At 42.8% G+C, this 11,955-nt stretch overlaps 1 protein-coding gene across 1 annotated transcript in view; it reads left to right on the forward strand.

The window, feature by feature from the left end:
* The window catches only part of gbe1a (glucan (1,4-alpha-), branching enzyme 1a), a 183,974-nt gene that overhangs the window by 24,806 nt on the left and 147,213 nt on the right, over positions 1-11,955 (forward strand). The window contains exons 2-3 of the mRNA XM_065004992.1: positions 530-699; positions 7,077-7,192. Of these exons, the coding sequence (XP_064861064.1) occupies positions 530-699; positions 7,077-7,192 (286 nt within the window). The remainder of the gene's footprint in view (positions 1-529; positions 700-7,076; positions 7,193-11,955) is intronic.

Raw genomic sequence — 11,955 nt, forward strand, 5'->3', positions numbered from 1 at the left:
CCACCACTCCTGTTATCTCCACCACTCCTGTTATCTCCACCACTCCTGTTATCTCCACCACTCCATGTTATCTCCACCACTCCTGTTATCTCCACCACTCCTGTTATCTCCACCACTCCATGTTATCTCCACCACTCCTGTTATCTCCACCACTCCATGTTATCTCCACCACTCCTGTTATCTCCACCACTCCATGTTATCTCCACCACTCCTGTTATCTCCACCACTCCTGTTATCTCCACCACTCCTGTTATCTCCACCACTCCATGTTATCTCCACCACTCCATGTTATCTCCACCACTCCTGTTATCTCCACCACTCCTGTTATCTCCACCACTCCTGTTATCTCCACCACTCCTGTTATCTCCACCACTCCATGTTATCTCCACTCCAATGGAGGCCACTCTCTTTTCCAACAGTCCGTTTTTATTATTTATTTATCGGGTTTTATAACGTAGTTCTCTGGAGGCTTCGTTAATGTTTGTGTGTGTGTGTACTAACGTCTTTCACCATCTCTCTCTCTCTGTAGGTACCAGTTGTTCACTGAGAGGTTGTCTAAGTTGGAGGAGGCTGAGGGGAGTTTTGATGACTTCACCAGGAGTTACATGTCCTATGGTGTCCAGAGACAGGCTAATAACAGCCTGATGTTCAGAGAGTGGGCTCCGGGAGCTCAGGCCTTGTTCCTCACTGGGGACTTCAGTAAGTACACACACACCGGAGGACGAGAACACACACACACACACACTCGGGGGGATGAGAACACACACACACGGGCGTACGAGAACACACACACACACACGGGCGTACGAGAACACACACACACACACACACACACGGGCGTACGAGAACACACACACACACACTCGGGCGGACGAGAACACACACACGGCCGTACGAGAACACACACACACACACTCGGGTGGACGAGAACACACACACTCGGGTGGACGAGAACACACACATACACTTTCCTTATCGCTAGCGCAGGCATGCGTACATATACACACCCTGACCGGACAGTTTATTAGGTACACCCTCCCATTCAGGAAAATGGTTCCCTCCTACAGACAGTGAGTCACGTGGCCGTGGCTTGTTATATAAAGCAGGCAGACAGGCATCAAGGCATTCAGTTACTGTTGATGACAGAGTCAGGATGTGGCGTAAACAGTATGAGTTCATGGACCTGCCTGGTGTCAACGGGACAGACTGATGGGTGTGGTGTACAGACCTGCCTGGTGTCAACGAGACAGACTGATGGGTGTGGTGTACAGACCTGCCTGGTGTCAACGGGACAGACTGATGGGTGTGGTGTACAGACCTGCCTGGTGTCAACGGGACAGACTGATGGGTGTGGTGTACAGACCTGCCTGGTGTCAACGGGACAGACTGATGGGTGTGGTGTACAGACCTGCCTGGTGTCAACGGGACAGACTGATGGGTGTGGTGTACAGACCTGCCTGGTGTCAACGGGACAGACTGATGGGTGTGGTGTACAGACCTGCCTGGTGTCAACGAGACAGACTGATGGGTGTGGTGTACAGACCTGCCTGGTGTCAACGGGACAGACTGATGGGTGTGGTGTACAGACCTGCCTGGTGTCAACGGGACAGACTGATGGGTGTGGTGTACAGATGGAAGGTGGTATTGACCGAACCCAGTGTCTTTGGGACGAGATGGAAGGTGTTGTTGACCAAACCCAGTATCTTTGGGACGAGATGGAAGGTGGTGTTGACCAACCCATTATCTTTGGGACGAGATGGACGGTGTTGTTGACCAAACCCAGTATCTTTGGGACGAGATGAAAGGTGGTGTTGACCAAACCCAGTATCTTTGGGACGAGATGGACGGTGTTGTTGACCAAACCCAGTATCTTTGGGACGAGATGGAAGGTGTTGGCAGTCCAATCTGCAGCGACTGCGTGATGCCATCGCGTCAGAATGGACTAACATCTCTGTGGAACATTTCCGACACCCAAAGAATTCAGGCTGTTCTGGAGGCAAAGGGGGGTCCGACCCAGTACTAGATGGGTGTACCTAATAAACTGGCCAGTGTGGGGGGGACACCTGCTCTTTCCTTGACATACAGTAGACCAGGTGAATCCAGGTGAAAGCTATGATCCCTTAGCTTAAATCCACTTCAGTCAGTGTAGATGAAGAGGAGGAGACAGGTTAAATCCACTTCAGTCAGTGTAGATGAAGAGGAGGAGACAGGTTAAATCCACTTCAGTCAGTGTAGATGAAGAGGAGGAGACAGGTTAAAGATGAAGGGGAGGAGACAGGTTAAAGATGAAGGGGAGGAGACAGGTTAAAGATGAAGAGGAGGAGACAGGTTAAATCCACTTCAATCAGTGTAGATGAAGAGGAGGAGACAGGTTAAAGATGAAGAGGAGGAGACAGGTTAAATCCACTTCAGTCAGTGTAGATGAAGGGGAGGAGACAGGTTAAAGATGAAGAGGAGGAGACAGGTTAAATCCACTTCAGTCAGTGTAGATGAAGGGGAGGAGACAGGTTAAAGATGAAGAGGAGGAGACAGGTTAAATCCACTTCAGTCAGTGTAGATGAAGAGGAGGAGACAGGTTAAATCCACTTCAGTCAGTGTAGATGAAGGGGAGGAGACAGGTTAAATCCACTTCAGTCAGTGTAGATGAAGAGGAGGAGACAGGTTAAAGATGAAGAGGAGGAGACCGGTTAAATCCACTTCAGTCAGTGTAGATGAAGAGACAGGTTAAAGATGAAGAGGAGGAGACAGGTTAAATCCACTTCAGTCAGTGTAGATGAAGAGGAGGAGACAGGTTAAATCCACTTCAGTCAGTGTAGATGAAGGGGAGGAGACAGGTTAAAGATGAAGAGGAGGAGACAGGTTAAAGATGAAGAGGAGGAGACAGGTTAAATCCACTTCAGTCAGTGTAGATGAAGGGGAGGAGACCGGTTAAATCCACTTCAGTCAGTGTAGATGAAGGGGAGGAGACCGGTTAAATCCACTTCAGTCAGTGTAGATGAAGGGGAGGAGACAGGTTAAAGATGAAGAGGAGGAGACCGGTTAAAGATGAAGAGGAGGAGACCGGTTAAAGATGAAGGGGAGGAGACCGGTTAAATCCACTTCAGTCAGTGTAGATGAAGAGGAGGAGACCGGTTAAAGATGAAGGGGAGGAGACCGGTTAAAGATGAAGAGGAGGAGACAGGTTAAAGATGAAGGGGAGGAGACAGGTTAAAGATGAAGGGGAGGAGACAGGTTAAAGATGAAGGGGAGGAGACAGGTTAAATCCACTTCAATCAGTGTAGATGAAGAGGAGGAGACCGGTTAAAGATGAAGAGGAGGAGACAGGTTAAATCCACTTCAATCAGTGTAGATGAAGAGGAGGAGACCGGTTAAAGATGAAGGGGAGGAGACAGGTTAAATCCACTTCAATCAGTGTAGATGAAGGGGAGGAGACCGGTTAAAGATGAAGGGGAGGAGACAGGTTAAAGATGAAGAGGGGGAGACAGGTTAAATCCACTTCAGTCAGTGTAGATGAAGAGGAGGAGACAGGTTAAATCCACTTCAGTCAGTGTAGATGAAGGGGAGGAGACAGGTTAAATCCACTTCAGTCAGTGTAGATGAAGGAGAGGAGACAGGTTAAAGATGAAGGGGAGGAGACAGGTTAAATCCACTTCAGTCAGTGTAGATGAAGGGGAGGAGACAGGTTAAATCCACTTCAGTCAGTGTAGATGAAGGGGAGGAGACAGGTTAAAGATGAAGAGGAGGAGACCGGTTAAAGATGAAGAGGAGGAGACCGGTTAAAGATGAAGGGGAGGAGACCGGTTAAAGATGAAGAGGAGGAGACCGGTTAAAGATGAAGAGGAGGAGACCGGTTAAAGATGAAGGGGAGGAGACAGGTTAAAGATGAAGAGGAGGAGACAGGTTAAAGATGAAGAGGAGACAGGTTAAAGATGAAGAGGAGGAGACAGGTTAAAGATGAAGAGGAGGAGACAGGTTAAAGATGAAGATGAAGAGGAGGAGACAGGTTAAATCCACTTCAGTCAGTGTAGATGAAGGGGAGGAGACAGGTTAAATCCACTTCAGTCAGTGTAGATGAAGGGGAGGAGACAGGTTAAATCCACTTCAGTCAGTGTAGATGAAGGGGAGGAGACAGGTTAAAGATGAAGAGGAGGAGACCGGTTAAAGATGAAGAGGAGACAGGTTAAAGATGAAGAGGAGGAGACCGGTTAAAGATGAAGGGGAGGAGACAGGTTAAAGATGAAGGGGAGGAGACCGGTTAAAGATGAAGGGGAGGAGACCGGTTAAAGATGAAGGGGAGGAGACAGGTTAAAGATGAAGGGGAGGAGACCGGTTAAAGATGAAGAGGAGGAGACAGGTTAAAGATGAAGAGGAGGAGACAGGTTAAAGATGAAGGGGAGGAGACAGGTTAAAGATGAAGAGGAGGAGACAGGTTAAAGATGAAGAGGAGGAGACAGGTTAAATCCACTTCAGTCAGTGTAGATGAAGGGGAGGAGACAGGTTAAATCCACTTCAATCAGTGTAGATGAAGAGGAGGAGACCGGTTAAAGATGAAGAGGAGGAGACCGGTTAAAGATGAAGAGGAGGAGACCGGTTAAAGATGAAGGGGAGGAGACAGGTTAAAGATGAAGAGGAGGAGACAGGTTAAAGATGAAGAGGAGGAGACAGGTTAAATCCACTTCAGTCAGTGTAGATGAAGGGGAGGAGACAGGTTAAATCCACTTCAGTCAGTGTAGATGAAGGGGAGGAGACAGGTTAAATCCACTTCAGTCAGTGTAGATGAAGGGGAGGAGACAGGTTAAAGATGAAGAGGAGGAGACCGGTTAAAGATGAAGAGGAGGAGACAGGTTAAAGATGAAGAGGAGGAGACCGGTTAAAGATGAAGGGGAGGAGACAGGTTAAAGATGAAGGGGAGGAGACCGGTTAAAGATGAAGGGGAGGAGACCGGTTAAAGATGAAGGGGAGGAGACCGGTTAAAGATGAAGAGGAGGAGACCGGTTAAAGATGAAGGGGAGGAGACAGGTTAAAGATGAAGAGGAGGAGACAGGTTAAAGATGAAGGGGAGGAGACCGGTTAAAGATGAAGGGGAGGAGACAGGTTAAAGATGAAGGGGAGGAGACCGGTTAAAGATGAAGAGGAGGAGACAGGTTAAAGGAGGATGAGAGAGAGGTTGAAGGAGATGATTGTATTCTAAACATCTTGGGATGTCAGAGCAGTTTAACAGACACGTGTGTTTCTTCAGGTGATAAGTTAAGCCCCAGGCCTGTTAAGCTGCAATAGCATCGCCTTGGGCCACTAACACCTCTGTCTGGAAATGGACTGTGTGTGAGAGACAAGCTAGTGTGTTCTACTGTCTACTAAGGTGGCATGAGTTGGTGCCTTGGGTATTCATCTCATAACACAATGTGACACCAATAAGTGCACTCTGCCCCTCTCTCTGTACAGACACCACTTTACCCAGCAGACCCAGTCGTGGCCAAAAGTTTTGAGAATGACACAAATATTCATTTCCACAAAGTTTTCTGTTTCAGTGTCTTTAGATATATTTTTTGTCCGATGTTACTATGGAATAGTGAAGTATAATTACAAGCATTTCATAAGTGTCAAATGCTTTTAGTGACAATTACATGAAGTTGATTGAAAGAGTCAATATTTGCAGTGTTGACCCTTCTTTTTCAAGACCTCTGCAATCTGCCCTGGCATGCTGTCAATTAACTTCTGGGCCACATCCTGACTGATGACAGTCCATTCTTGCATAATCAATGCCTGCAGTTTGTCAGAATTTGTGGGGTTTTGTTTGTCCACCCACCTCTTGAGGATTGACCACAAGTTCTCAATGGGATTAAGGTCTGGGGAGTTTCCTGGCCAAAATATCGATGTTTTGATCCCCGAGCCACTTAGTTATCACTTTTGCCTCAAGGTAAGGTGCTCCATCATGCTGGAAAAGGCATTGTTCGTCACCAAACTGTTCCTGGATGGTTGGGAGAAGTTGCTCTCGGAGGATGTGTTGGTACCATTCTTTATTCAGTCCCTATTAACCCCAAAAGGGGATTCATCAGAGAAAATGACTTTACCCCAGTTCTCAGCAGTCCAATCCCTGTACCTTTTGCAGAATATCAGTCTGTCCCTGATGTTTTTCCTGGAGAGAAGTGGCTTTTTTGCTGCCCTTCTTGACACCAGGCCATCCTCCAAAAGTCTTCACCTCACCCTGCGTGCAGATGCACTCACACCGCGTGCAGATGCACTCACACCTGCCTGCTGCCATTCCTGAGCAAGGTCTGTACTGGTGGTGCCCCGATCCCGCAGCTGAATCAACTTTAGGAGACGGTCCTGGCGTTTGCTGGACTTTCTTAGACACCCTGAAGCCTTCTTCACAACAATTGACTCGCTCTCCTTGAAGTTCTTGATTATCCGATAAATGGTTGATTTAGGTGCAATCTTACTGGCAGCAATATCCTTTCCTGTGAAGCCCTTTTTGTGCAAAGCAATGATGACGGCACGTGTTTCCTTGCAGGTAACCATGGTTGACAGAGGCAGAACAATGATTCCAAGCACCAGCCTCCTTTTGAAGCTTCCAGTCTGTTATTCAAACTCAATCAGCATGACAGAGTGATCTCTAGCCTGGTCCTCGTCAACACTCACACCTGTGTTAATGAGAGAATCACTGACATGATGTCAGCTGGTCCTTTTGTGGCAGGGCTGAAATGCAGTGGAAATGTTTTTGGGGGGTTCAGTTGATTTGCATGGCAAAGAGGGACTTTGCAATTAATTGCAATTCATCTGATCACTCTTTATAACATTCTGGAGTATATGCAAATTGCCATCATACAAACTGAGGCAGCAGACTTTGTGAAAATTAATATTTGTGTCATTCTCAACTTTTGGCCACGACTACACTGCCCCTCTCTGTTCTCTGCCCATCTCCCTGATCTCTGCCCATCTCTCTGATCTCTGCCCATCTCTCTGATCTCTGCCCAAAACGTTATGCAGCCAATAGGAATTCTCATTGAGAAACTGTTGGCAACAGTGAGCTATGGTGTTCTATGTTCTCATGTAACTAACTGTCACCCTCTTCCCAGATGACTGGAACAGTACATCCCACCCCTATACTAAGAAAGAGTATGGTAAATGGGAACTTTACCTTCCTCCTAAAAGAGACAAGGCACCTGCCATTGAACATGAGACCAAACTCAAGGTATTGTTACTACTGCTGTTACCATTGTTATTACTACTACTGTTATTACTACTACTGTTATTACTACTACTGTTATTACTACTACTGTTATTACTACTACTGTTATTACTACTGTTACAATTATTACTATTGTTATTATTATTGCTATTATTATTATTATTATTATTATTATTTATTATTATTATTATTATTATTATTATTATTACTATTATTATTATTACTATTATTATTATTATTATTACTATTACTATTATTACTATTATTATTATTATTATTATTATTATTATTACTATTATTACTATTATTATTACTATTATTATTATTACTATTATTATTATTACTATTATTATTACTATTATTTATTATTATTATTATTATTATTATTATTATTATTATTACTATTATTATTACTATTATTACTATTATTACTATTGAATAGTAATTAATAGTATTATTATTGTTACTATTATTACTATTATTATTATTATTATTATTATTACTATTATTACTATTATTATTATTGTTAATACTATTATTATTGTTATTAATATTATTACTGTTATTAATATTATTATTACTATTATTAATAGTATTATTACTATTATTAATAATAGTAATAATATAGTAATAGTATTATTATATAGTAGTACTATTATTCATTTTATTATTATTATTACTATTATTTATATTTTTATTATTACTACTGTTACTATTGTCACAACTACTATTAATATTACTATCGGGGCAAAGATTTTTATTATTACTACTGTTACCACTGCTGTTACTACTTTATTATTATTATTATTATTTCTACTGCTACTCTATTCAAATCTGATATGTTATTGATGCCTGTTATTGATGCCAACTAGCTGGCCCAGGGCTTTGAATTGCACACTGTGGTAATGTCATTTTCTTAACCTCTCTACGGTATGTGGGACTTCTTGTTAACCTGTTGCTTCTACTCGGGACGCTTGCGTCCCAACTAGAGCTCTGGAAATGCAAATGCGCTACGCTAAATGCTAATAGTATTAGTTAAAACTCAAAAGTTCATTAAAATACACATGCAGGGTATCGAATTAAAGCTACACTCGTTGTGAATCCAGGCAACAAGTCAGATTTTTAAAATGCTTTTCGGCGAAAGCATGAGAAGCTATTATCTGATAGCATGCAACACCCCAAAAGACCCACAGGGGACGTAAACAAAATAATTAGCATTTCGGCGTTACACAAACCGCACAATAAAATAGAAAACATTCATTACCTTTCACCATCTTCTTTGTTGGCACTCCTAGATGTCCCATAAACACTATTTGGGTCTTTATTTCGATTAAATCGGTCCATATAAAGCCTAGATATCGTTATATGTAGACTGTGTGATAAACGAAAAAAACATAGTTTCAAAACGTAACGTCATTTTTTAAAATTCAAAAAGTCGACGATAAACTTTCACAAAACACTTCGAAATACGTTTGTAATGCAACTTTAGGTATTAGTAAACGTTAATAAGCGATAAAATTCATCAGGAGGCGATGTAAAGATCATTAGCTGTCCGTCTGGAAAAATGTCCGGCTAGAAACTCAACGAAAATATCCGGTCCTAGACCAGAGGAGATACGGTGCCCTGCATGTGTTTGACCAAGAAAAAACTCGAAGGGAAATGACAAGACTCTAGACACCGTGTGGAAGCTGTAGGTACTACAACCTGTCAATTAATTGTGGTTCACCTTTATCAATGGGTTCAAGTAGCGCATGGATATATTTTCCCATTTTCAGTGATCAGTTTTTCCTGTGCTTTTCGATGTAAATGCCGTTCTGGTAAAGCCACAGCAGTGATTTAACTTCCTGGCATGAGTAGCAGGGCGCTGAAATGTTGCGCGATTTTTAACAGAATGTTCAAAAAAGTAGAGGGTCGACTTAAGAGGTTAATCTAGCCGCTGTGTCAGATTTCAAAAAGGCTTTACGGCGAAAGCATATCATGCGATTATCAGAGGACAGTGCCCCACGTAAAAAAGCATACAAACATTTACCAGCCAAGTAGAGGAGTCACTAAAGTCAGAAATAGCGATATGATTAATCACTTACCTTTGATGATCTTCATATTGCACTCACAAAACTCCCAGTCCCTCTATGTCCCAAAAAGTTGCGTTTTGTTCAGTAATCCAATGGCTCCAAGGCGGTCACAACAGACAGACGAATACATACCTAAAGTACCGGTAAAGTTCGTCAAAACATGTCAAACGATGTTTATAATTAATCCTTAGGTTGTTTATTGTCTTTATAATCAATAATATTTCAACCGGACAGTACCGTTGTCAATAGAAAGGAAAAATAACAAACGGCTCACGGGAGCCCAAATCAGGTCTGCATACTTCCTCAGACCAACATGGCTTTTTACTCGTCGTTTCTCAAAATAAAAGCCTGAAACCATGTCTATAGACTGTTGTCATCTAGTGGAAGCCATAGGAACTGCAATATGATTCCTAACCCATTGGATTCTCTATAGGCATTGAGTTGAAAAACAGCCACATGAAAATAATTCCACTTCCTGGATGGATTTCTCTCAGGTTTTCACCTGCCATATCAGTTCTGTTATTCTCACAGACATTATTTTAACAGTTTTGTAAACTTTAGAGTTTTCTGTCCAAATCTACCAATTATACGCATATCCTAGCTTCTGGGCCTGAGTAGCAGGTAGTTTACTTTGGGAATGCTTTTCATCCAGATGTGAAAATACTGCCCCCTACCCAAGAGAGGTTAACAAGACGCTGCCTGCTACACTGGCGCCTGGCTAGCTGGCTCAGCAAGCAACAAGCACCTACAACTCCAAACGAACAAACTGATAATATTGTAATAATTCCAGCTGATCTGGCTTGACATTTTGAATATTGCTGAAGATATGTTAGCTGCTGCCAACTAGTAGCTAGCTAGCACTTAAAGACAACAGTGGCTAGGTGTCCTGGCTAGGTTAGGTGTCAGTTTGATAGGTCACAGCCCAGTCATAGTCTCTTAGCTCTGAGTCCAATGTAGGGAACGGCATTTCAAATGTTGCTGCGTAAGACCGAATCCAGAGTCACACATTTAGTTATTGATGGAGAAATCACACAGGGAAAAACTCCCTTTAACGTATAATCTGTGAATCTACACAAACAGAGTCGAACTAAATAAGTCCGTACCACACCAATTGAGTTGATTTATTTATTTATAAACAAGATAAAATGATAATATAAGATATACACTATTTCTGGGCTATTGATTAGGACTTAGTACACTGAAACCGGTCCCTAGCAGGCCGACACAATATGACACATGTTAAACAACATGGGGATTTAAAAAGAGAGAGAACGAGAGAAAAGCACATCTGTACCAAACATGATCGTGGATACATCATGGTAAATACTTAACACATAGTTTACAGCTTTAATCTTTAAACGATACAAACAATTAATTTGTACACTGAAACCGGTCCCTAATTCATTTGATAAAACCATGCAACGTTTGTCGAAGCATTCCTTGGAGAGAATAACCGGGTGATCCTGCTTGAACCGCCTCTCTTATGGGTCAGAATATAATGACGTCTTCGACACAGCTATTCATGTCTTCCCAGGTGTAATCAGGTGGTTCCATAGCTTGTTAAAATAACTGGGGTTACTTTGTCTTCAAAGTTGTTGTGTTTTGGGGTTTCGACTAATCGAGCCTTGGCTGCAGCTCGTGGTCACTTAGTCACAATGTTCATTCTTAACTTTTTATACCCTCGGGTCAGAAATGGGCGTTTCCTCCTTTTGTGTCTCTTTTGTCTCTCCCCCTCCACGGTAACCTGACCCGAACAGACCAGTTATGACAATAAACTACCCTTAATTCTGTAGTTTAGAAACTCGATATAAACTCTACCCTTAATTCTGTAGTTTAGAAACTCGATATAAACTCTACCCTTAATTCTGTTCTGTTTAGAAACTCGATATAAACTCTACCCTTAATTCTGTCGTTTAGAAACTCGATATAAACCATCCTCTTCTTTAGAAACTCAATCTTGTGTGGTAAAACTCGTACCTCCTTAGTTCTGGATGAGATTATCTAATCATGTTTTGTGTTATTGTTCTGATTTCTGTAATGCTCCATCTATTGAAAGATATTGTCTATTGATTGGCACCCACTTGGTTATCCATTCAACACTACGAGGGGTAGTGAATGAGGACATGGGAACGGAGCAACTTAAGGAGTCGGAAACTCGTACTGCTAGGGGGCCGATTTGTAACTGGGAATGGGAGGGTTTAGCTTGGCTCTACAGGTTGCCCTGTGTGTGTTTACAAACAACATCCACACACCACGCACACACAACACGATAACAGCCTATCAGTGTTGGCACACAGGACGTTGTTCAGCTCTGCTGGGTCCATCTGTTTCCTATATAAACCACACAGAGACTTGGTGAGCTAACAGAATGGTCGGTGGATTGGGCTGGGGTCTCAATGCATGGGGATAAGAACAGAATTTCTATGTCATGCTGTGCACAGTTTAAACCATCTCACTGTGTTTAAGATCACTGTGTTTAAACCCTCACTGTGTTTAAACCCTCAATGGTTAAACCATTCAACCTCACTGAGGTTTAAACCCTCACTGGGTTTTAAACCCTCACTGGAGTCGGAAAGTCACTGCGTTTAAACCCTCACTGCGTTTGTCAACTGGGAATGGGAGGGAGCTTAAACCCTCACTGCGTTTAAACCCTCACTGTGTTTAAACCATCACTAACAGCCCTCAATGTTGGCA

The sequence above is a fragment of the Oncorhynchus nerka genome, linkage group LG19 (genome assembly GCF_034236695.1).
Source record: "Oncorhynchus nerka isolate Pitt River linkage group LG19, Oner_Uvic_2.0, whole genome shotgun sequence".
Lineage (NCBI taxonomy): Eukaryota > Metazoa > Chordata > Actinopteri > Salmoniformes > Salmonidae > Oncorhynchus > Oncorhynchus nerka.